This window comes from Capra hircus, chromosome 16, assembly GCF_001704415.2.
Source record: "Capra hircus breed San Clemente chromosome 16, ASM170441v1, whole genome shotgun sequence".
Lineage (NCBI taxonomy): Eukaryota > Metazoa > Chordata > Mammalia > Artiodactyla > Bovidae > Capra > Capra hircus.
This window is the reverse complement of record NC_030823.1, coordinates 4,808,931-4,836,131: the sequence shown is the minus strand read 5'-3', so window position 1 is coordinate 4,836,131 and position 27,201 is coordinate 4,808,931. Positions and strand designations below refer to the sequence as shown.

General features: G+C 38.3%; 1 protein-coding gene across 5 annotated transcripts in view; it reads right to left on the bottom strand.

Annotated features, from left to right (window-relative positions):
* The window catches only part of CR2 (complement C3d receptor 2), a 49,407-nt gene extending 24,961 nt beyond the window's left edge, over positions 1-24,446 (bottom strand). For 2 of the 5 annotated variants that reach the window (XM_018060118.1, XM_018060119.1), the window contains exons 1-3: positions 24,246-24,388; positions 2,155-2,544; positions 343-531 (exon numbers count right to left, since the gene is read on the bottom strand). In XM_018060118.1, the coding sequence (XP_017915607.1) occupies positions 343-531; positions 2,155-2,544; positions 24,246-24,303 (637 nt within the window). In that variant the 5' untranslated portion in view covers positions 24,304-24,388. Of the gene's footprint in view, positions 1-342; positions 532-2,154; positions 2,545-3,649; positions 3,736-4,348; positions 4,452-4,533; positions 4,711-6,726; positions 7,126-8,592; positions 8,679-9,108; positions 9,209-11,259; positions 11,440-24,245 lie in introns of all 5 variants that reach the window. The other 3 variants (XM_013970057.2, XM_013970056.2, XM_005690449.3) reach the window with 3 other exon arrangements.

Below are 27,201 nucleotides of genomic sequence, written 5' to 3'. Positions count from 1 at the left end.
TGTCTTGCATACAGGGTTATCGTTACCATCTTTCTAAATTCCATATATATGCGTTAGTATAATGTATTGGTGTTTTTCTTTCTGGCTTAGAAATATATCTACCTAAAGAAACTAAAGACCTCTATATAGAAAACTATAAAACACTGGTGAAGGAAATCAAAGAGGACACTAATAGATGGAGAAATATACCATGTTCATGGATCAGAAGAATCAATATAGTGAAAATGAGTATACTACCCAAAGCAACTTATAGATTCAATGCAATCCCTATCAAGCTACCAACAGTATATTTCACAGAGCTAGCCAAAATTCTTAACACAGATGATTCTCAATTTAGAGTACCTTTACATGTGGGAGCAACAGCACTCCAGTCTCCCGAAGACAAACAGTGAATGGTGTTTTCTCCAAGAAGTAAATAACCAGGTTCACAACTGTAGGTCACAGTCAATCCTGGAGCAAAGGAGGCAACACTCTCCCCTGTGTGATGCCCATTGGCAATTGTGGGAAGTGATGGACATTCCAGGGGGATATCTTTACACACACATTAGGAAAAAGGTCATCAGATAACAGTTCCTTCACAGTCTGTATTTTGATTTAGTACATACATCCAAATAAATAATACATGATCTATGGCAAACAGTCATTATTAATATTCAACTCAGTCTTTTAAAGATTAAACAGGTGTGGTCTAATTATATCCATTTTATATTACAAATAGTACATTATCTTTTAGTTATAAACTTTATGAATTATATTTGCCATGTGAAAACCTTCAATTACCAAAAATTAAAGTCCATTTTTCACTCATACTCCCATTCTACCCTTAAGCCTATTCTATGCTCCAAAAGTAGTATGCTGTTATTTATAAGATTATCCTGCCAGATATCAATAATATAGTTTGTTTTTATCCTATATGCGATACATATACATACATTTTTGCTGTCTGTGATGCTCAATACATATTATTCAATGCCTTGCTTTATTTGTTTAATAATCTATATAGTTCCATGTCAATACATAGAGGCCTATCTAAGTCTTTATAAAGACTTAATTGTTTTTCAGGCTTCCCTAATGGCTCAGATGGTAAAGAATCTGCCTGCAATGCAGGAAACTTGGGTTCCATCCCTAGGTCAGGAAGATCCCATGGAGAATGGAATGGCAACTCATTCTAGTATTCTTGCCTGGAGAATTCCATGAACAGAAGAGCCTGGCAGACTCCAATCTTTGGGTCTCAAAGAGTCAGACATGATTGAGGGACTATCAAATACACACAATTGTTTTCCATGGTCACCTCATTTGTGACTATCTTCAGAATGCCTCCAAGATTTTATAGAGAGAATCATATTTTGATTATTTTGATAGTACAATTTTTGTCAAATATTGCCAGATCCCATAATTATATAACTGAAATTCAGATTTAGAGTTCAAGTAACATAAGTCAAACAAAATAAGAAGAAAAGGAAGAGCTTACCGTAGTTTCTATTCTCAAAGTTGTTGTTCAGTCGCTAAGTCATGTCCAGCTGTTTGCAACCCAATGGACTGCAGCATACCAGACTTCCCTGTCCTTCACTATCTCCTGGAGTTTGCTCAAACTCATGTCCATTTTCAAAGTAACTTGACTTCAAATGTTATGGCTTAGGAGATGAGTTTGGAAGATAGTGTGGATCACTCAGAAAGTATTTATAGAGGTCAAAGGGAATGGCAAATCATTTCTGCCATACTACATTAACAGCTCTTATAGATAAATTTTAAATCCATTTGGTGTGTTTTTGCTCTAAGAGCCCACCTTTCTTTTCATTTGACAATACCCTAGATAGACAGTTTAAACTATCCACTTCCCACAGTCCAGACTAACTCTGGCCTCCATCGTTGTGAGACATTCCATTCAATTATTAGCTGTGTTCAGTTAGACTTTCCCATTATATTTTAAAATTATTTGCTCTATTGATGAATGAAAATTTATATCCCTCTACAACTAAGAAGAAAAAAAAAAAAAAAGGAAATTGTCATTTTCACCCATTCCTTTGCTTCCTCCCTCCACCCTTACCATTTACACATTCACACTGTTCTTCCTTCAGAATGACCCCAAACTTAACCTGCACAGAAATGCAAAGTTCCAAGCTCTTGGTTCAATTTTATTTTCATTCTACTCACCACTCTCACAGATTGGTAATGGTGTCGGACCCCACTTTCTATTTGCTTGGCACCAAACAGTTTTGTTTCCTTTCATGGTGAAATTGGCATTACAGGAAAATGTCACAGCATCACCATGTCTGAATGGTGGTCTAGAGGTTTTAGTTCGGTATCCCCCTGGTATTATGGGTTCAGAGCAGACAGAATTTCTATTGTAATATTCACAGATAGGAGGAGCTTTATCCCAGATTCCATTCACATTGTCTTTACTTATACAAAAAAGACGTCTTTCTCCAATGAGGCGGAAGGTACTGATACATGTGTAGGTCACCACAGCATTAAGAGCTACAGGACCAGAATGATAACTACTGCGTCCATTTTTGATAGAAGGAGGGGGGTCACAAAAAATCCCTGCAAAGTAGGAAAGAAAATATGTGGTCACACTGATCATGAAAATAAGATTCAAATTTAGATAAAAGATCCAAATATAGGTCATGTCACTGTTTCAGAAATAGATTAGAAATTTGTATAATTTATTTCTTATTCATACTCATTCTAACAACTCGGTAAGAGCTGTCCCTAAGCTGCTAAATTCTTACCTTTCTCTTTATCTTCAGAAAAAAAAAAAAAAAAAAAAAACAATTAGGAACAAACAATAACAATGAAACAGAATTTATTGAATAGTTCTGTGTCTAATCAACTTTAATAAAGAAACAAAAGGTAAATAGTACGTGAAAATAATGTTAATGACACACTAATTACATGTGTACAATTTGGGCTCAATAGGCCTGGTTTCAAATCCCCGCAGTCATTCAATAGCTGCGTGACCTTAGGCAAGTCTCACCCTTTTTAAGCCTCAGTTTCCTAATCTAGTAAGAAAGTAGCCAAAAAGGATAAGTACAATACCTGGAACATGTTAATTTTGCAACACATATTTCAAACACAACTGGGGCTATAAGTACAGAGACCACATTCTGTACTGTTACAAAAGATACTGCATCCTCACTGCAAGTCAATTGTCTTCTTTTAATGCTTGTCTCCTTTGAAGAAGCCAAGGGAAATGGTTTCAAATAATATCTTTTATTTACTTGTCCTAGTAGGCGTGAAGAATATTAATTGTTTATAGCTGTGTTAATATATGTACACTTTTCCTGAGTGAGTCTCAGAATAAAGGAAAAACTGCCAACCTCTGAAACTTCTGGTTGATTTCCATTTAGCTCCAAGATTTGCTCATCACATGAGGAAGTAGCATAACCATGTCAGTGCATCAGTGCTATTCATTTTCAGCTGCAGTAACTTTTGAGAGCCTTTATCCTTATACACATAGAATACTCAACACCATTTGTAGTCAATTGAATAAAGTTAGTTTTGGCCTGCATTCTAAAACATACAGAAGAGTGGCATATATATGTTCAAAGCATACATGTTGATAGATTTTATAATTGATAAATGCATGAGAACACACCAAAAATCAAGAGGCACAATCCATACTTGATTATGTTTGCTTTCTACTCACGTTCACAGACAGGAAACTTATTACTCCATAGTACTCTCATTCCTTCTGAGACACACTGACTAGAAGACTGGCCATTTAAACGGTACCTTAAACAATAAGGGGCAGCAAATTATCACCAGAACAAACCAATTCTCCGTTACATGGAAACTAAACACTTCATTCAAGAATGTGGTACGGGGTCTATTTTCTTAAGAATTTTCCTTAAGGAAAAAGTCCAAGATTGCGAATTAGCTAAGTTATGTGAAGACTTCAGACCAGCTAAAAACACAGAGCAAACAGTCCTCATGGTCTGTTCTTTTCTTGAGTTCTTGCTTTAATCTTCAGCATCCAAATGTTAAGATTTTCTTGACCATTAGAAGGAAAAAACCTTAGTTCCTAGTGAAGAAAACATCAAAGACTTTGTTTCCTAAGCTCACTTCAAAGAGTCCCTCTTACTGAACCCTCAACATCCATTCAGTCTCCATAAAAGAAACCTTAACTTCTGAGCCTAATCTTTGCTTTTGCAAATGAGGAGAGGACAATTCCCAACTTCGGCTGACCATGCACACATTTGGAGAAAATAAATGGGATTCTTTTAATAACAGAATTCTTAATCATAAAAGGTAAAGAAAAGGAGAGAGAAAATAAGAGGCAAAGAAATGTAACTGTCTTTAAAGATCACACTTTGCAATGACTAGCTATGGATCACTTTGCACTCACCCTTTATTACAAACAAATGAAACCTCTGCCCCAAGCTGGAGATTAGGAGGAGCTATCACACGACCATTGAGAAGTTGGTCTGGAATGTCATCACATGATTTCACTAGGAAAAAAGAAACAAGGCTGGCACATGAAGAGTCAGGAAACAACTGAGTTTCCTTGAGATGAAATAGACCTTTCTGCACCTTCACATTTGGGTGCTAGATGGCTCCACGTTCCCAAGGATGTACACTGTATAGGGTTAGTTCCAATGAGAGTGTAGCCAGGCTCACAGCTGTAGAACACTTCCTGTCCAACTGCAAAGAATTCCTCATCCAATTGGTTATAATTACCATGGTGGGTATGTGGAGGTGGTAGACACCCTGAGAAGAGAACAGGACCAGAGGCCTGTTATTTCTAAAATAACAACTTTCTTCTCTACAGCCTAAGCCAATTTAGGGTTGGCAGGAATTGGATGAAGGTGGTCACGTCAGCCCTCCTAAGTGTAAGGCAGACACTCTTTTGGGTGAGACAGAGTGGGGCTGCTATATGCTACATATTTTAGACATGATGAACTTTGCATCTATCTCCTCTGTATCTCGACCTATGCCAGGAAATATGACCCCTCCTCATCATTTTCCTGTTTTATTTAAATGGATGTCCTCTCACTAATACTGTAGCCAAGGGAATCAAACTATTATAATGCCTTTTTTTTTTTTTTTTTACCACCAAAATCTCCCCTTTCTTCCTGGTCCCCACACCACTGATGAAGCGTCCAAGTCTTGGGGAAGGAACTCCCAGTGGTGCCAGGTTTCTACTAAGTTGGGCATTTCCCAATAAAAGTAGGGGAAAGAGGGGAAACGGGGGGAGTGACTCAATCTTAATTCTAACCTTATTCCATAAAGGCTACATTTTTCAATAGGAGAATGTATAAAGTTTATAGTAATTTGAATCAAATTCTGATCAGTCAATTCCCCACTGGCCTGGCTAATGGGATTAAAGAGTTTATTTTATCCTCATTTAAATAAAATCTAACTACATACAATTTTAATCATATAAAAATCTTTGATCATTGGCTCTGGTACTATCTGCTTTTTTTCTTTTCTAAGCATCTTCTGATTTCCCCTCAGTTCAATTCAGTTCATCTCAGTCACACAGTCATGTCCGACTCTTTGCGACCCCATGAATTGCAGCATGCCAGGCCTCCCTGTCCATCACCAACTCCCGGAGTGCACTCAAACTCACATCCATCGAGTTGGTGATGCCATCCAGCCATCTCATCCTCCGTTATCCCCTCCTCCTCCTGCCCCCAATCCCTCCCAGCATCAGAGTCTTTCCAATGAGTCAACTCTTTGCATGAGGTGGCCAAAGTACTGGACTTTCAGCTTCAGCATCATTCCTTCCAAAGAACACCTAGGGTTGATCTCCTTTAGAATGGACTGGTTGGATCTCTTTGCAGTCCAGGGACTCTCAGGAGTCTTCTCCAACACCCCTAAATTAATGTATATCTAGCTCTGTCCAAGAATATAGTAAATTTCTCATCTCTTCAACATTTAGATACTACTTTCAAAGTTTACTTTTAAATTCTTTTTTTCCCACTTACCACATCATCCTATTTAAGCCCCCAAATAATATGTAATTATTTTATATTGTTAGGTTAATCATGTTTCCATTATAAAATTATAATTATCTTTAAATTTTTGTCTAGCTATTGATTGTGAAAACTGATAAACATCTTTTACTATTGTGACTATGCAACTATTATTCACTTAATACCACTGTATCATGATTGGTCAACAGAAAATAACAGAATTCTATATCATTAAAACTACTATTTAATAGAAAAACTTGAATTTACTTTTTAAAATCCAGATACATAGCAGAATTATTTTGGAATTTTTTTTTTTTTGAAAAATAAAAATGTCCAGGTATTGCTACTTTTCTCTCCAGAGCTCCAGGTGTGTTTCTTTTTTTTTTTTTAATATAAATTTATTTATTGTGTTTCTAATGAGCAGATATGTTTAAAAACAACTGGACTATATGATGATCTCTTACTTTTATCTAGTTTGTTGCACCTTTTCTATTTCATATTCAGTGCTCCCATTTCACTTAGTTTATGTTTTTCAATTTCTCCATCTCTTTTTTGTTGTTATTGCTGCTGTTCTTTCTCAAGCCTTTACCAAGCATAGTAGAAAAGCTGTTGTATACCTATACGTATGCAGTATTGTAATAAATATATTTTAGGAAATTTATGAATCTTTGCCTAGCTACTTTTAAATTCTTTAACCGGGATACCCAACAACATACACTGCCTTTATCATCCTCTTCTCATAGGTATCCTACGTCTCTCCCAAAATCTCATTTTATTTCTAGATTCCCAAAGTTGCAACCCAACTCACCCTTGAAGCACTTTGGCAGTGGAGGATTCCATTTGCTGTTTGGTTGGCACCATACTGTGTTGCTGCCTTTCATGGTAAAGCCAGGCTTACACTTAAACATCACAGAATCATTTAAGGAAAATGAAAGCCTAAATCCAGATTCCACAACTCCATTTTCAACTTCTGGAAATGGGCATTTGACTACAGGAATACATTGAGGGGGAGGGCTGTTCCAGATGCCAACTTGATTGTCTTTGCTGGTGCAATATATTGACTTCTCACCCAAGAGGTCAAACAGCTTTTTCCCATTCTGTCCAACATGGCACTGATAAGTAACCACCATTCCATAGTAAAAGTATTCTCTATTGCTGCCGTGAAAGTCTCCATTAGAGATGGTTGGGGGTGGCTCACAAGGAATAGCTTTGGTGGTGTGGTAGGTAGGAAAAGAGAGAAGGCATTAAAATGTTATATCTTCTGTAACAAACACATGAAAAGATGCTCAACATCACTCATTATCAGAGAAATGCAAATCAAAACCACAATGAGGTACCATCTCACACTAGTCAGAATGGCTGCTATCAAACAGTCTACAAACAATAAATGCTGCAGAGGGTGCAGAGAAAAGGGAACCCTCATACACTGTTGGTGGGAATGCAAACTAGTACAGCCACTATGGAGAACAGTGTGGAGATTCCTTAAAAAACTGGAAATAGAACTGGATATGACCCAGAAATCCCACTGCTGGGCATACACATGGAGGAAAGCAGAATTGAAAGACACATGTGTACCCCAATGTTCATCTCAGCACTGTTTATAATAGCCAGGACACGGAAGCAACCTAGATGTCCATTGGCAGATGAATGGATAAGAAAGCTGTGGTACATATACACAATGGAATATTACTCAGCCATTAAAAAGAATGCATTTGAATTAGTTCTAATGAGGTGGATGAAACTAGAGCCTATTATATGGAGTGAAGTAAGCCAGAAAGAAAAACACCAATACAGCATACTAATGCATATATATGGAATTTAGGAAGATGGTAACGATGACCCTATATGTGGGACAGCAAAAGAGACACAGATGTATAGAACAGTCTTTTGAAATCTGTGGGAGAAGGCAAGGGTGGGATGATTTGAGAGAATAGCATTGAAACGTATATTGTTATATGTGAAACACATTGCCAGTCCAGGTTCGATGCATGAGACAGGGTGCTTGGGGCTAGTGCACTGGGATGACCCTGAGGGATAGGATGGGGAGGGAGGTGGGAGGAGGTTCAGGATGGAGAATACATGTATGCCTATGGCTGATTCATGTCAATGGATGGCAAAAACCACCACAATATTGTAAAGTGATTAGACTCCAATTAAAATTAAAAGAAAAGAAATTAAAAAATAAATGTTATATCTTCTGGCAATTTTGTCTTAACTCTTGCAAAACAAATTTCCACTTCACCTACAATTAACCCATATTGCTGAAATTCTGTAAGCTCATCTCAAAGATGGTTCTAAATGGAAAGTATCAAGGTAGGAAGATACATGGAACTGGCTTAATAAAACCCCCTAAATATGACTTAGTCACCAGTCCTCACCCCCAGAGTACAGATAAACTCTTACAAAAGGTACTTAGAGTGAGATACATTCTGCATAGGTTTAAGCTGGCAGTGTGGAGTCTTGTGGCATATTTTAGACTTGAGCAGTTATTCACTGTGAACTAACTTACCATCAAGGTACAGTAAGCAAAAGAAAGGGTAGTGGGATCAGGGGCATGGAAGAAAATAAATCACAGATTTGTGTCCAGATCTGCTCAAAACAAGTGTAACCTTCCTGGGTACTTATTTTGATGTGTAGATGCTCACGTTCTCTCAAGAAGGAAAATTCTACTCACATTCACAAAGGGGTAGGTCCTTATCCCAGGTTACCGTATTGTCTAAGATAGTACACATAGCAGATGAGTCACCCATGAGTCGATATCTAAAGATAAAGAGATGAGTGATCATCTCCCAGCTGAACATTTGAGAAAAGATTAGATCTTTTTCCACTGAAAGCACGGCAAAGAATAGAATATCACAGTGAAAGTAATGGTGAAAGACTATGGGCACATACATAAGATTCAACGATCTAAAGACAAATGAAATTTGATCTCCTGGTCACTAACACTGAAGATTTAAAATTGGAAGAGGAGTAGTGCCAATTTTTTCTCTTCTAGGGATCCTCTCTAGTGGGTCATCCTAAACAGTTCTCCCTGGAGCATATCAAAGAGGTGATTCTCTTTTTATTTATCTATTTTCAAGGGTGGGTGGCAATTACGCGTATCCTTTTTTTTTTTTGGAAGACAAATGGTTTCCATTTAAACTACTGTTCTAATACACATGTACTCTGTATATGTCTCCTGCCAACTCACCCTTTGTCACAAGAAAATGTAATTGTTGCCCCAAACACGATACCCTGAGGGGTGTGAACAGAGCCATGGAGGAGTTCTTTAGGAACCGTACATGATTTACCTACAAGGGAGAACAAAACAGAAAAAAAAAAATTGGGATTGGGATTTTGGGAATTTTTTTCTGCTTTTATTAAATTCCAATGTGATTGGACTTGCTGAGTAGCCTACCCATGCTTATGCAAAGAAATTTTGGACACTTAGAAAACTTTCAACTCCATAACACTATTTGTTTAAAACATGTAGTCTATATTTCTAAGCATGGATGAAAATACTATTTGTGGTCAACCATAATTCATAGTCTCTCAGTTCAGTTCAGTCGCTCAGTCGTGTCTGACTCTTTGCGACCCGATGAATCGCAGCACACCAGGCCTCCCTGTCTATCACCAACTCCCAGAGTTCACTCAGACTCATGTCCATCAAGTCCGTGATGCCATCCAGCCACCTCATCCTCTATCGTCCACTTCTCCTCCTGCCCCCAATTCCTCCCAGCATCAGAGTCCCAGCTCTTTGTGATCCCATGGACTGTAGTCTACCAGGCTTCTCTGTCCATGGGATTTTCCAGGCAAGAGTACTGGAGTGGGTTGCCATTTCCTTCTCCAGGGGATCTTCCTGACACAGGGATCAAACAAGGTCTCCTGCATTGTAGGCAGATGCTTTACCCTCTGAGCCACCAGGTACTGTAATCTATAGTCTCTACTTCCCCCTTTTATACTCTCAGTGGATGGCAACATCTAGCAAGTCTTGTGGCTTAAAAAAAAAAAAAGTTATCATTTCCTTTCTGTAGCTCATTATTTACCACCTGTCCTTAATTCAATTGATCATCAAGTTTTCATGACTAGATTCCAGATATCTCTCTCCAAACCAATTATTTTGCTACTACTAAAATCTCTCATTAAATCACTGAGTAATAAAATTTACCTTTCTAATATTGGTTGCCACTGGTCCAGTACATATTTTATGCCACTATACACATTATTATTCAGAATCACAAATGCAGTCATGCCATTCCCCACATTAAAAAACTTACAATCACTTACCAATGTTCATTGCAAAAAAATGTATGGCCCACCACAGTTAAGTTCCAGTCCTCATCATTTACTGTTTCTCACCACAAACCTTGTGTTCCAACCACAATATTTTTTTCTACTTTCTATTTTTCAAAGACATCATGTTCTTCCATATCTTTATATGTTGACATATGCGGTTTTTTCTGTCAGTAATACCCAGATGTCCCTGTTCTCCTAGATAGCACCTATTTACTTCTCTGTGATGTCATATAATTTTATCTCTATAAATATAAAAAAATATACCATAGCACACTGTTTGCTTAAAAGCCAGTCTCTACAAATAGTATAGGAGTTCCCCAAAGACAGAGACTAGCAGATTAATTTATATATATCTCCCCAACCCCACCATCTAGCTTAATGCTTTATACCTAGTTATTACTCACATATATTCTTGATTACTTAATGCTTTATACCTAGTGATTACTCAAATATATTCTTGATTACTCAAATATATTTCTTGAATTGGGTAAGATTGAGGTAAAACTAATATTAGAATTAGTTTATACATTATATATATATATAAACATATATATATATTAGTATATACTGACTTCCCTGGTGGCTCAGATGGTAAAGCATCTTCCTACAATGCGGGAGACTCGGGTTCAATCCCTGGGTCAGGAAGATCTCCTGGAGAAGGAAATGGCAACCCACTCCAATATTCTTGCCTGGAAAATCCAATGGACAGAAAAGCCTGGTAGGCTACAGTCCATGGGGTCGCAAAGAGTCAGACACAACTGGGCAACTTTCTTTATTTCTTTAGTATATACTAATATACTAATTTTTAAGATCACTGTAACACAGTACAGAGACCATACAACAAAGTCATGGAGATTATAGGATAAACAGAGTTGGACAGCTGTGATGATTTAACTCCAATACCCAATAACTAATACCCTTAAGAGTAAAAGAAAACATGGAGAACCTAGGAACTCATTCGTTTGAGATTACTGACTAATTTTCTTATCTTTTATCTCAAAAATTACAGGTTAGCCCATAGAGACATGCTATAGACTCAAAGATTCTTCTATTACAGATTACTCACGTTTACAGAATTGCTGAGCATTTGACCACTGGGAGGTCTTTAGGCAGGTGACAATGAATGACTTCTTGAAATACCCAGGAAGGCACTCATATTCCCAAGTTTTGCCAACAGCAAACTCAGACTGATCACTCTGAATTTTAGGCTTAGCAAAAGGATACCTTGGCAGGAATTTACACTGACCTAGAGACAAAGATCACAGGAATATCAAAACTAAGAGAGGCTAAAATCTCTACTGTACTTCTGTATGGTCACCAGTTACAATGACAAATTTGATCTTTAAAAATTAAATCTAATATGTAGATATTGGGGGGGTCAAAGAAAATGTATCTTACAGTATGAATGCATATACAGAGAAACAAGCTCAGGAGTTCAAAGACTTTTTATGACAGACTTCAGAAAAAGAACTGGGTAAAATAATTTTTAATAAAATTCCATAAAGACCCTGAAGTTCCACCTTTACAAAATCTCATAAATAAAAACTAAAATGGTATAATAACTTTTCTGCGATATCACAGGAAACAAGTATATCAAGTATATCAGATCTTGTGAGCTCATCTCATGAAAGAACCTCCAAAATTACTTTTATGAATTAACATTCCTATTTTAGTCTTTAAATCTTTAGGTCCTAGCAAGGGGAAAATAGGATTGTTGTTTATTCTTCATTATTTTTTCCATTAACCTAATGGTGTAATATGCCCCCAAAAGCATTTAGTAAATACTTTCTGATGGGTACCAGATAAAAGGAGATAGCTGTTTCAAGATATGTCCCTGTGACTTGAAGTAATTGTGATTATGATGATGAAAAAGAAACAAGTCTTATTCTAGGAGATGAGAAAAAAACTGTAATGCCCTGATGCTTAAGAATGTATGTTGAAAAGAATTTTTCTAGATATGAAAGGCAGTTCAAGTTTCAACTCCAGAATGATGGTATATTTGAATATCAAATCTATAAATCTCCTTTTTCAAACAAATCTGAAACAGTTACAGGTGCAAGTCAAAGAACAAACATGGACTAACTGACACAAAGGGAAACACAGACCTCCCAAGGTTATAGCTGGATCCAGCCTTTTTGTAGCCAACACTTCTATTGGTGGAGTTATAGACAGAAGTGGAGGCACAGGCCAAACCACATGGAGGGAACACAGCCCCGCCCATGCACAGACAATTGGATTAAAGATTTACTGAGCATGGCCCCACCCATCAGAACAAGACCCAGAACAAGACCCAGTTTCCCCCACAGTCAGTCTCCCCCATCAGGAAGCTTCCATAAGCCTCTTATCCTTATCCCTCAGAGGGCAGAGAGAATGAAAACCACAACCACAGAAAACTAACCAAGCTGTTCACATGGACCACAACCTTGTCTAACTCAAGGAAACTGTGAGCCATACTGTGTAGGGGATAGGGAGAGTTCTTACAGAACGCTGTCTAGTGGAGAAGGGAATGGCAAACCACTTTCATATTCTTGCCTTGGGAATTCCATAAAGAGTGTGAAAAGGCAAAAAGGTAAGACAGTGAAAGCTGAAATCCCAAGGTCAGTAGGTGCCCGATATGCTACTGGAGAAGAGTGGAGAAATAACTCCAAAAAGAATGAAGAGACTGAGTCAAAGCTAAAGGACCACCTAGTTGGGGATGTGACTGGTGATGAAAATAAAGTCTGATGCTGTAAAGAACAATATTGCACAGGAACCTGGAATATTAGGTCCATGAATTAAGAAAAATTGGAAGTTATAAAACAGGATGCGGCAAGAGTGAACATCAACATTTTAAAAATCAGTGAAATAAAATGGCCTGGAATGGGAGAATTTAATTCAGATAACCATTATATTTACTACTGTGGGCAAGAATCCCTTAGAAGACATGGAGTCACCCTCATAGTCAACATAACAGTCTGAAATGCAGTACTTGGGTGCATTCTCAAAAATGACAGAATGGTCTCTGTTCATTTCCAAGGCAAACCATTCAGTACCACAGTAATTCAAGTAATCCCCAACCACAATGCCAAAGAAGCTGAAGTGGAACGGTTCTATGATGACCTACAAGACCTTCCAGAACTAATACCAAAAAAAGATGTCCTTTTCACAATAGGGGACTGGAATGCAAAAGTAGGAAGTCGAGAGATACCTGGAGTAACAGGCAAATTTAGCCTTGGAGTACAAAATGAAAGGACAAAGGCTAACAGAGTTTTGCCAAGAGAATGCACTGGTCATAGCAAACACCCTCTTCCAACAGTACAAGAGATGGTACTACACACAGACATCATCAGATGGTCAATATTGAAATCTGATTGATTATACTCTTTGCATCTCAAATGGAGAAGTTCTATACCCTCAGCGAAAACAAGACCGGGAGCTGATTGTGGCTCAGATCATGAACTCCTTATTGCAAAAATCAGACTTAAATTGAAGAAAGTAGGGAAAACCGCTAGACCATTCAGGTATGACTTAAATCAAATCCCTTATGATTACACAGTAGAGGTGACAAATATACTCAAAGGATTAGATGTGATAGAATCCCTGAAGAACTATGGACAGAGGTTTGTGACATTGTACAGGAGGCAGTGATCGAGACCATCTCCAAGGAAAAGAAATGCAAAAAGGCAAAATGATTGCCTGAGGGGGCCTTACAAATAGCTGAGAAAAGAAAAAAAGTGAAAAGCAAGGGAGAAAAGGAAAGATATACTCATCTGAATGCAGAGTTTCAAAGAATACCAAGAAGAGATACGAAAGCCTTCCTCAGCAACTGATGCAAAGAAATAGAGGAAAACAAGAGAAGAGTAGATGTTGCTTCAAGAAAATGAGAGATACTGAGGGAAAATTTCATGCAAAATTGGGCAAAATAAAGGACAGAAATGGTATCGACCTAACAGAAGCAGAAGATATTAAGAAGAGGTGGCAAGAATACAAGGAAGAACTACACAAAAAAAGATCTTAATGACCCAGATAACCACAATGGTGTGATCACTCACCTAGAGACAGACATCCTGGATTCGGAAGTTAAGTGGGCCTTAGGAAGCATCACTATGAACAAAGCTAGTGGAGGTGATGGAATTTCAGATGAGCTGTCTCAAGTCCTAAAAGATGATGCTGTGAAAGTGCTGCACTCAATATGCCAGCAAATTTGGAAAACTCAGCAGTGGCCACAGGACTGGGAAAGGTCAGTTTTCATTCCAATCCCCAAAAAAGGCAATGCCAAAGTAGGCTCAAACTACTGCACAGTTGCATTCATCTCACACCCTAGCAATGTAATGCTCAAAATTCTCCAAGCCAGGCTTCAACAGTACCTGAACGAAGAATTTCCAAATATTCAAGCTGGATTTATGAGGCAAGGGAACAAGAGATCAAATTGCCAACATCCATTGGAACATAGAAAAAGCAAGAGAGTTCCAATAAAACATCTACTTTTTCTTTATTGACTATGCCAAAGCCTTTGACTGTGTGGATCACAACAAACTTTGGAAAATTCTTAAAGAAATTGGAATCCCAGACCACCTTACCTGTCTCCTGAGAAATCTGTATGCAGGTCAAGAAGCAGCAGTTAGAACAGGACATGGAACAACAGACTGGTTCCAGACTGGGAAAGGAGTATGTCAATGCTGTATAATGTTACCCTGCCTATTTAACTTATATTGAGAGTTCATCATGAAAATGCTGGGCTGGATGAAGCACAAGATGGAATCAAGATTGCTGGGAGAAATGTCAATAACTTCAGGAATGCAGATGACACCACCCTTATGGCAGAAAGTGAAGAGGAACTAAAAAGCCTCTTGATGAAAGTGAAAGACGAGAGTGAAAAAGCTGGCTTAAAGCTCAACATTCAAAAAATGAAGATCATGGCATCTGGTCCCATCATTTCATGGCAAATAGATGCAGAAACAATGGAAACAGTGAGAGACTTTATTTTCTTGGTCTCCAAAATCACTGCAGATGTTAACTGCAGCCATGAAATTAAAAGACGCTTGCTCCTTATAAGAAAAGCTATGACTAACCTAGACAGCATATTAAAAAGCAGAGACATTACTTTGCTGACAAAGTTCTGTATAGTCAAAGCTATGGTTTTCCCAGTATTTATGTGAGGATGTGAGAACTGGACTATAAAGAAAGCTGAGCACCGAAGAATTGATGCTTTTGAACTGTGGTGTTGGAAAAAACACTTGAGAATCCCTTGGACTGCAAGGAGATCCAACCAGTCCATCCTAAAGGAAATGAGTCCTGAATATTCATTGGAAGGACTGATGCTGAAGCTGAAGCTCCAATACTTTGGCTAACTGACAGGAAGAACCAACTCTTTGGAAAAGACCCTGGTGCTAAGGAAGATTGAAGACAGGAAGAGAAGCAGATAACAGAGGATGAGATGGTTGCATGGCATCACCAACTCAGTGGGCATGAGTTTGAGCAAGCCCTGGGAGTTGATGATGGACAGTGAAGACTGACATGGTGCAGTCCATAGGGTCACAAAAGAGTCAGACACAACTGAGTGACTGAACTAGTCGACAGGACCTAAGAATAGCCTTTACTGTTGGGACTCATGTCACACCGTAGGTCTCCTGTTTCTTTTCTCAATTCCTGTTTTCCTCCATTAACACCTACAAATGTCTTCAAGCACATACTTTTGCAAAACAGCAAGACTCTATGGGGAAAGTCAGGATTTGACCTCAGTGAATACCAACTTCATGACCCTGTCATTATTTGTATCAATTCACCCTAATCAAATGATTTAACCTATACATATCCAATGTGAATAAGAACAACCCTAAATAATTCCAAAAGCTGAAAACCTGTCTGAATTTACAAGATTTATTCAGTAGTGATGACATGGACTAAGATGCAACCAAGATCTTGGAGAAGCAAAATGTATAAGTTACTTTATAACATGACATTTGGGGTGAATTAAGTAAGAATCACACTTTCTGGATGAGAAATATTAGGAAATTCTTATCTTCAAAGAGACTTAGGAATTTTCTCTCTTTGGGGGGACACTAACTCTTATTAGTAGGGCTTCCCTTGTGGCTCAAATGGTAAAGAATCTGCCTGCAATGCAGGAGACCTAAGGTCTATCCTTGGGTTGGGGAGATCCCCTGGAGAAAGGAATGGCAGCCCACTCCAGTATTCTTGCCTGAAAAATTCCATGGACAGAGGGGCCTGGGTGCTACAGTCTATGGGGTTACAAAGAGTCACGCTTGACTGAGCAACTAACACTTTCACTTTTCAGCTTTTATTAGTAATGAAATTATCAAAATCCCAGGTCAGAGGACAGAAATTCCAAAATGCTGTTTTCCACATAAGAAAAGGGAATGTTATCTATGAACCATTAAATAACATTATTTTTCTTAAGTTGGATCCTCTTCACATCTTTTTAAAATCAGGACTAAACATCAGTATAAATAACGACAGGATCTAAAATAGAAGATAGTGACAAAATATTGACATATACATCACATAAACCATGCTAAAACTAAGTATGCAAAGGAGTTTCTAGAGAACAAAAATATATTTAATTCTTTATTTGTGTTTAAGGAGATTTACCTGAACTGGCTTAGAAGTCCATTTGAAATGAATAAGGAACAAATATATAGGATAATAAAAATAAACCTGAAATTTAAGACAGATAGCAGGTAGGAGGAGAAAATATTATAGATAATGAGAATTATTATGATAAAATATCAAAACACTGGGTTTCCTCACTATTTGATAATTTTTGAATGACCAGTGTGCATATTAACCAAGATACTGTCTTAAACACAGACTATGCATCAGTGAACATTAAACACAAGGTTCTAGAACTAGAACAAATAATTTCACGATTTGTATGGAAATACAAAAAACCTCGAATAGCCAAAGCAATCTTGAGAAAGAAGAATGGAACTGGAGGAATCACCTTGCCTGACTTCAGGCTCTACTACAAAGCCGCAGTCATTAAGACAGTATGGTACTGGCACAAAGACAGACATATAGATCAATGGAACAAAATAGAAAGCCCAGAGATAAATCCACACACATATGGACACCTTATCTTTGACAAAGGAGGCAAGAATATACAATGGAGTAAAGACAATCTCTTTAACAAGTGGTGCTGGGAAAACTGGTCAACCACTTGTAAAAGAATGAAACTAGATCACTTTCTAACACCCCACACAAAAATAAACTCAAAATGGATTAAAGATCTAAATGTAAGACCAGAAACTATAAAACTCCTAGAGGAGAACATAGGCAAAACACTCTCAGACATAAATCACAGCAGGATCCTCTATGATCCACCTCCCAGAATTCTGGAAATAAAAGCAAAAATAAACAAATGGGATCTAATTAAAATTAAAAGCTTCTGCACAACAAAGGAAAATATAAGCAAGGTGAAAAGACAGCCTTCTGAATGGGAGAAAATAATAGCAAATGAAGCAACTGACAAACAACTAATCTCAAAAATATACAAACAACTTCGGCAGCTCAATTCCAGAAAAATAAACGACCCAATCAAAAAATGGGCCAAAGAACTAAATAGACATTTCTCCAAAGAAGACATATGGATGGCTAACAGACACATGAAAAGATGCTCAACATCACTCATTATTAGAGAAATGCAAATCAAAACCACAATGAGGTACCACTTCACACCAGTCAGAATGGCTACAATCCAAAAATCTGCAAGCAATAAATGCTGGAGAGGGTGTGGAGAAAAGGGAACCCTCCTACACTGTTGGTGGGAATGTAAACTAGTACAGCCACTATGGAGAACAGTGTGGAGATTCCTTAAAAAATTGCAAATAGAACTACCTTATGACCCAGCAATCCCACTGCTGGGCATACACACCGAGGAAACCAGAATTGAAAGAGACACATGTACCCCAATGTTCATCGCAGCACTCTTTATAATAGCCAGGACATGGAAGCAACCTAGATGTCCATCAGCAGATGAATGGATAAGAAAGCTGTGGTACATATACACAATGGAGTATTACTCAGCCGTTAAAAAGAATTCATTTGAATCAGTTCTGATGAGATGGATGAAACTGGAGCCGATTATACAGAGTGAAGTAAGCCAGAAAGAAAAACACCAATACAGTATACTAACACATATATATGGAATTTAAGAAGATGGCAATGATGACCCTGTATGCAAGACAGGGAAAGAGACACAGATGTGTATAATGGACTTTTGGACTCAGAGGGAGAGGGAGAGGGTGGGATGATTTGGGAGAATGACATTCTAACATGTATACTATCATGTAAAAATTGAATCGCCAGTCTATGTCTGATGCAGGATACAGCATGCTTGGGGCTGGTGCATGGGGATGACCCAGAGAGATGTTATGGGGAGGGAGGTGGGAGGGGGGTTCATGTTTGGGAACGCATGTAAGAATTAAAGATTTTAAAATTTAAAAAATAAAAAAAAATAAAAAAATTTTAAAAATAAAAAATAAAAATAAATAAAAAAAATAATAAAATTATATGAATGTGGAAATAAATGCCTTTTAGGCAGTGAGCTTTTTGTGACTGAAAAAAAAAATAAACACAAGGTTCTCACCTTCATGGAATTTATATTAAAATAGAGGGAGATAGACTATAAATAAATAGATGATATATAAAGGAAATAAACAGAATTATGTATCAAAATGTAATGGACTGGGAAAAGGAGACAGGATGGCATACAACTTCAGTTATGATGATTAAGGAAGACCTATGACGAATAGACATTGGAGTTATGACTGAAGGATAAGAAGGTGTCAGCAAGGTAAAGTGCTGGGTAAAAGCATTTTAGGCAGAAGCCTAAGATCAGGGATGGATTCGCTATGCCTTAGGGATAGACTAGGGCTTCCCTGGTAGCTCAGATGGTAAAGAATCTGCCTGCAATGTGGGAGACCTGGGTTCGATCTTAGGGTTGATAAGATCCCAGGACATGGCTACCCACTCCAGTATTCCTGCCTGGAGAATTCTGATGGACAGAGGAGACTGGTGGGCTATAGTCCATGGGGTCACAAAGACAAAAGGCAAGTGTGGATGGAATTTGGTGATCAGAGTGGAATGGGATGAAGCTAGAAAGCCCAGCAGAAAGAATTGCACAGGGCTTCTTAGTCTACAGTAGGATGTCACCATGTTCTTTTGGGTGGATGTCATTGGAGAGTTCAAGCAAGAGAGTCATGTGATCTAGCTTAACTTTTAAAAAGAATGGTCTGGTAATTGGATGGAGAATGGACTGGACTTTTACTTTCAGAAGTAGGGAGTGCAGTCTGGAGGCTATTGAAGTAGACTGGACCAAATAAAATAAAGCTTAGATACAAGGAGACAGTGAGAAACAGATAAACTAGGAATACATTATAGAAATAAAATTGGTAGGACTCTATTGTACTAGATGTGGGGCTAAGAGAATGGGAGTATTCAGTAATGGCTCCAGGCTTTTTTAAACAAAATTTATTTTATTTATTCATTTATTTGACTACACTGGGACTTATTTGATGCATGTGGGATCTAGTTCCCTGACCAGGGATCAAACCAAAGCCCCCTTCGTTGGGAACACAGAGTTTTAACCACTGGACCACCAGGAAAAACCTAATACATGGCTTTTAAGCTTTTGATTTGAGCTACTTGGTTGATGGTAATACAATGTATTGAGATTGGAATGGACCTGTGTCTGTGTGTGTGTGTGTGTGTGTGTGTGTGTGTGTGTGTGTGCCCGCGCGCTCATGTGTGTGTTGTGGGGAATGTATAGAATTGGTTCCACTTTAGACTTGGTGCATTTAACATACTCAGTGGACATAAAGATGTAAATGCAATTGCATGCGCAAATTTGCCTCTCAGGAGAGAGCTCAGGGCTACAGATAATACATATGAGTCATCAACATATAAATAGTATTTAAAGTCATGAGACTGGATAGCTCTCTTAGGAAGAAAGTATGCAGGAAAACAGAAGAGGCTCAGGACTGAACCCTAAGACCCTCTAAAAATATTAGAGATAGGGCAAAAGAGACTAAAGGTAACCAGAGAAAATAAATAGGTAAAAATAGGAGAAAATAGGTAAAAATAGGAGCAAATAGGTAAGAATGTCTTGTTTTGGAAGATGATAATGAAAACTGTTTCAAGAGGAAGAAGTTAGTCAGCTTTTGCTGAAAGACTGAGAAAGGTAAAGACAGAAAAATGACCATTGGATTTGTTAGCAGAAGGTCAGTACTGACCTTGATGAGAATAGCTTCAAGACAATAGTACAGAAAGAATCCTGTCTGGGGAGGATTAATGACAAAAATAAGTGTGAGAAAGTAGTCAATGAGAATTCTTGCTGAGAAAGACGAGAAAAAGGACAAAAAAGTGGAACGCCACTGGATCATGAGAAGCTTCTTCCCGCAACCAAAGAAAGGATGCCCTGGGGCATATTCAACTGCTGGTGGGGATCATCCAAGGGAGAGATACAAATGGATGAGACAAGACAGGGGATATCTGCAGAGGTAAAGTCTTTGCATGGGAAAGACAGGATGGATTGTGATCATGAATACAGAAAGAGGATCCGACTTTTGTCAGGAGGAAGGATACTTCTTTCATTGTTATAGAAGAAAATGGAACTTTCTTACTGAATTCCTAGATATGTGCAAATGCTGGGGATTCATCAGGCAATAAGACAGATAAAGGCCTTGCTCTCGTGGCCTGGTAAGGGAACAAACAAGTAAATAAATTAGGAGGTTTTATATGATGATAGGTGCTCTGTGGAAAAAAGAACATGGTTATGTGATAGAGTGACTTGGGGCAGGAGCTACTTCAGGTAGGAGTGAGAGAGTCAGAGCAGAATAACAGTGGGGCTGAGACCTGAATCTTGAGGAGACAGATAAGGGGTGACCTATAGACAAGTATTTAACAGAGGAAAACTAGAGCAATAACTAAACAAGTGTGACTCCAGTTAAGGAACAGAAAGAAGGTCAGCATGGCTGGAACAGAGCTGGTGAGTGAGGAATATAGACAATTTCAGAGAGAGGCAGAGGCTTGGCATTGAGTTTAAGGAGCATGGATTTTGTCTCATTGTGATGGGAAACCCTTGGCAGGTTTTAAGCAGAGGAGAGAAAAGGATCTGATTTCAGACAGAGGTAAATGATTGGAAAATAGAGGAATTTCTCTTAATGATTTTGTTTCCTTAGTGTTGGATGAGGTAAGGCTGTCAGTCAAGGTGAGAGTGAAATTTAAGAGTATAAGAAATTTGAATTGGTTTATGCAAATAGGCAAAAGGAGAAAAACAAAACCACTCTGAGCAGGAAATTTGGTCTTTAAGACACTTGCTTCAGAATTTTTCAGAATGCTTGTTAGATCTTGGATTCCTAGGCCAACTCCAAAACATTTCTCTGGAAGGTAAGGTGGAACCCAGAAACCTGTATTATAAAAAGGTACCATAATTCCTCAAAAAATTAACAATAGAACTACCATATGATTCAACAATTACATTTCTAGGGATATATACAAAGAAAATGAAAACATTAACTTGAAAAGATATCTGTACCCCCATGTTCACATTATTTATACATGTAAAATAGCCAACACATGGAAATAACCTAGTTGTCCATCAACAGATGAATGAATGAAGAAGCTGTGGATGAATATATACAATGGAATATTATTCAGCCATTAAAAAGCAAGGAAATCCTACCATTCACAACATGGATGATATTTGAAGGCATTATACTGAGTGAACACATCAGAGGCATACAAATAATGTATGATTTCACTTATATGTGGGATCTAAAAACAAAAATACCAAACTCATAGAAAAAAGAGATCTGATTTACAGTTGCTGAAGACAGAGCATGGGAGGAGAATTGGAGGAAGATGATCAAAAGTTTTAAATTTCCAGTTATATGAAAAATAAGTATAGCAATGTAATGTACCACATGATAACTATAATTAACATGGTTTTATGATGTGTGGGAAAATTGTTAATAGAGTATGTCCTAAGTTCTCATCACAAGGAGAAATTTTTTTCTTTTCTTTCTATGTTGTGTTAACTAAATGGATGTTAACTAAACTTATTATGGTAATCATTCTACAGTATGTGCAAATCAAACCATCATGCGTACACCTTAAACTTAGTGATGTATGTCAGTTATTTTTCAATAAAACTGGAAAAATACATGTATGCATACTTTTTGTAAAAGGAATGTCAAGAGTTTCTTAAGCATGCTCAGAGGCAGGAACTGCCCAAGAGCCAAGGGATGGACAGGGGAGGGTACATAGTAGGAGCAAAAGTCAGGAGGAGGGCATGGGCAGAGCATGAGCAAGAGATCATGGGGTGACGGTCAGGCAAGATGAGCAGGAAGTGGTAGGGAATCAGGAGGGGTATGCTTAAGTGAGATCCGAAGGCTTGAAAGACTGAAGACATCAGATTTAACCTTAATTCCACAGTCAGTAGGAAGCCCTTTTAGATTTTTGAGAAAGGGAGTGAAATAATGAAAAAGATATTTTAATTTTAGTTTTCATGGTTGGAAAGGTTGGACAGGTATCAGAATAACCTGTAAGAGAGGAGGTTGTTACAAAGGTAATCATAATGAGAATATCGGAATATTGGTGTGAGAATGATAAGACAAACAGCAGAAGCACATTAGTTATGACAGCTGGCAGTTCAGTAAACCTGCTCTTTCGTGTGTCTGGAGTTAAGTGACGGAGAGGATAGTCCTGCTCTGGTACTGGAAGGGGATGCTCTGGCATCCTTGGGGAAACAATGAATTGACAGGGTTGCTAAAGAAGTTGATTTTCAATTGATAACATCCTCGCTGAAATTTAGATAAATGAATGGAACACTGGCAAAAAGTCTGGTCAGGAACAATGCCACACAGATGTGTTAGAGAAAGTTGTGAAAGTACATCTGTTCAAAGAGAGTCAATAGGTAGGAGAGAGAGGGATGAAGATAGTGGTTTGGGGAAATGTTCAATTAAGGGTCAGGAAAAAGTTGAATGTCAGGAAGCTGACAAAGTAAACTGTAATAGAACCAAAGAATGCAATATCCCCTAGCAAGTTGGCAGTGGTCAGGCTTAAATGCTGACTCCATCAAATCAGATTCAGATAGTTATCTTATTACTGGCACTTAGTAATAGCATCGAACATCCAGCTTTCATTTGCCTAATTTCATTTGATATTCAAGGCAGTCCAATAAGGGTAGGGCTGCTTATCACTAGCTTCCTTTTAAAGATGAAGAAACTGAGGCTTGGGAACTCAATGACTTGCTAAAAGTCACGTAGGTATTGAAGTCTGTATACAGTAAATTTCTTATCCACTGTCCTCTGAAAATTATTAGACAGTTATACCTAGCCTATTACCAAGAGACTCCAATCTTAAATTACAATACAATTTAATTTACAATTTAAAATTAAGCCAGTCTGGAGGAAGAAAATTATAATAAAAATTGAATGACACTTTCTGGTGCCCTTGCCAATAAATAACACAAAGAACTGCAGTTTTTATTCACATATCAGCTTTTCTAAGTAGCTTCAGATGTTTATCATTTAGGATCTCTCTACCAATATCACATCAAAATTAAATATATATATACATTATTCTCTTTGGGGGAAGCTAGCGGGAGGCTGTGCTGTTTTTATTGGCAGGGGAACGTTCAGTGTGTGCAGAAACTCCCGCGCCTAGCGGAGCATGCAACTGCACTCAGCACAAGTAAGTTTCGCGTAAGTGTCTGGGCATTAGCGCTCGCAGACCTGCGGGACCCAGAGCGCTGAGCACATGCTGAGTCCCGGCGGCTCGGGGCCCAGGGAGCACAGGGCGGGCACGTCACGCCACAGGACACACTAGACAGATCACATAGTGCCATCCCGTCATGCAGCCAGCGATACTGGTGGCCCCAGCACCGGAGCAGCGAGCGAAGACCTTCAGGACCAAGAGAGGTGCCCCTGACGAGCAAGAAGCAGGCAAGGTTGTCCCACCTTCTCACGTTTGACTGCTTCCTTTGCATCATGGCACAGACGCCATCCCGGTCCCAGACGCGTCCCTACCTCCATGATCCCATTCCCAGCTCACCGAGGACCCCCGGCGCGAGAAGAGTCAAGAAAACCAAGATCGGGCCCGCGGCTCCCATGCCACGGCTGCAGCCCCAGCGGCGGGATGCGTTCTGAGACCCGCGAGCCTCCAGCTGCTCGGGGAAGACAGGGCTAGAGAAGCTGGCAGCTGCAAGCAGGGGAAGGTGGGCCCTTAAATAGTATCTGGCACCACGTGCTAGCCTGAGTGCACACCTGCAGGCTGCTGGGGGCGGGACCGCACCGTGAGGGTGGCAGAGGGAGCTGCGGGTTGGCCCGGGGCCGGCGGGCGGAGAAACTCTGATTCACTGTTTGGCACAGACTCCAGTCTTCAGTGCAGTCGCTTCTCAACTTTTTGGAACACGCAGCCCAGGCCATCTACTTTTGCCGCTCGGGCTCTGAAGCAAAATAGCACTACCCTGACCAGTCTATGATGCTCTTCTGTCCTGTCCTATTCTATCATCTCCTCTCCTCCCCCGTCTCCTCCCTCAGCTCACTCTCCCTTCCCCTCTGCTCCCTTTCCCCTTTCCCCACTTTCTCTCTCTTGAAAATTCTGGTTTGGATTCGCTAAATTCATTTCAAAAGTTATTCATGTTTCCAACCTTCTGTTTGAAAACCGTTTACTTACAAAGGAAACTAAGGAATAGAAACCACCTCTGATGTCCTTTTCTTTTTATTTTGCAATACCTGAGACAGAAAAGTTGCAAAAATAGTACAAAGGATCCCCACACATCCATCACTCAGATTATCCAAATGTTAACATTTTACTATATTTTCTTTTTCATTCTCCAGCTCTCCCTCTTTCTAGATAAATGACTATGATATAGTTATATAGAGATTTAGATATATACACATATAGGTTTATAAGTGTATATGATTACAATTATATAATTATTTACTTTGGAACTCTGAGATAAGTTACAGGCATGATGCCCCTTTTCTGAATACTTCAATATGTGTTTCCTAAAAACGAGAATATAGTCTTACATAATTTCAGTACAATGAGCAAAAACAGGAAATTAATGTATTACCTAAGGGACAGACAGTACAGGTTTCTCCAATCATCTAATATTGGTTATTATGGTAAAAAAAAAAAAGTGGGGGAAGGCAAGTGCCAATTCATGCACAAAGGAACACACACCTGCTTTTTTCCTGGTGCTGAGTCATTCTAGGATCATGCATTGCATTAGATTTTTTTTTCTTTCTCTCATTTATTCTGTTAAAGATCTTCAGTCTTTTTGTTTTCCTGACTTTGAAACTTTTGAAAGTACGCAGCAATTATTTTTGTTTAATGGCTTTTAAATTAGTTACCTATTGCAAGTAGCAAATTACCCTTAACTTATTAATTTAAAGCAAGAATAAACACAGATTATCTCATACAATTGCATGTATCAGGAATTTGAGAGCATATAAGCAAGGTGGTTCTGGCTTGAGAGCTTTCATGAGGTTGCAGTCCAGACACTGACCACAACTGCAGTCATCTGAAAGTTGGACTGAGACTGGAAGATCTAAGTCTAAGATGACTCAATCACATGGCTGTAGGTTGGAGGCCAGATATCCTTACCAGAAGGATCACGCCCTGGGACTATTTGAGCGTCCTTGTGATATGCCAGCTGGCTTCTTATAGAACAAGAGAAAAAAGCAGAAGTCACAAAGTCATTTAAAATTTATTCTCAGAACTCATACTATATTACTTCCATAGTATCCTGTTGGACGCTTGTGATGGTTAATTTTATGGGTCAGCTTGACTGGTCTATGAGATGCCCAGATAAATTGTCAAAATTATTCTGAGAGTTTCTGTACGGGTGTTTTCAGATAATATTAACTTTTTTTGGTAACGTATATTTATGTTAATTATTTCCAGTTTTGTTGATATATAATATTGTATTAGTTTAAGGTGTACATCATAATGATTTGATATATGTACATATTGAAAAATGATTAGAAAGGTAAGTTTAGTTAACATCCATCACCTTACAGAGTTTTCTTATAAGAATTTTTAAGATCTACTCTTTCAGTAACTTTCAAATATGCAGTACGGTATTGTTGACTATAGTCATTCTGCTGTGCTTTATATACCCAGAACTTATTTATCTTATAACTGGAAGGTTGTGTCTTCTGACACCTTCATTCATTTTCCCCACTTCCCACCTGCCCCCATCTCTGGCAGCCAGCAATCTGTTCTGTAATTATGAGTTCGTTCTTTTTAGATTTCACATGTAAATAAGATCATACAGTATTTCTCTTCCCCTGTTCGACTTGTTTCACTTAATGTAATGCTCCCGAAGTTCATCCATGTTATAAAAAATGGCAAGATTCATTCTTTCCATGGTTGAGTATATATATATATATGGCATATTTTTATTTTCCCCTTTGATGTATAACAGAAGTGGAACTACTGGATAATGTAGCAGTTCTGTATTTTTTTTTTTTGAGGAACTACTCTTTTTCCATAGTAGCTCCATCAATTCATATGAGTCCTTTTTATACACATCCTATCCAACACTTGTTATCCCTTATCATAGTAGCCATTCTAACAGGTGTGAAGTGATACCTCATTTTGGTTTTCATTCGCATTTCCTTGATGATTGATCATGTTGAGCATCTTTTTTTGTGTGACATGTAGGAGCTTTTTAGTTTGATGTAGTAATAGTTGTTTATTTTTTGCATATGTTGTCTTTACCTTGGGTGTCAAATCAAAGAAAAAAAATTGTTAAGACCAATGTCAAAGAGTTTACCCCCATGTGTTCTTCCAAGTATTTAATGCTTCAGGCCTTACATTCAAGTCTTCAATGCAGTTTGAGTTGATTTTTGCGTATGGTGTGAGATGGTTCAGTTTCTTTCTTTCACAATGGTTGTAGAGGTTTACTAACACCATTTACTGAAGAGACCATCCTCTAGTCATTGTTTATTCTTAGCTCCTTTGTTGTAAAATAATTAATCTTATATATATGGGTTTA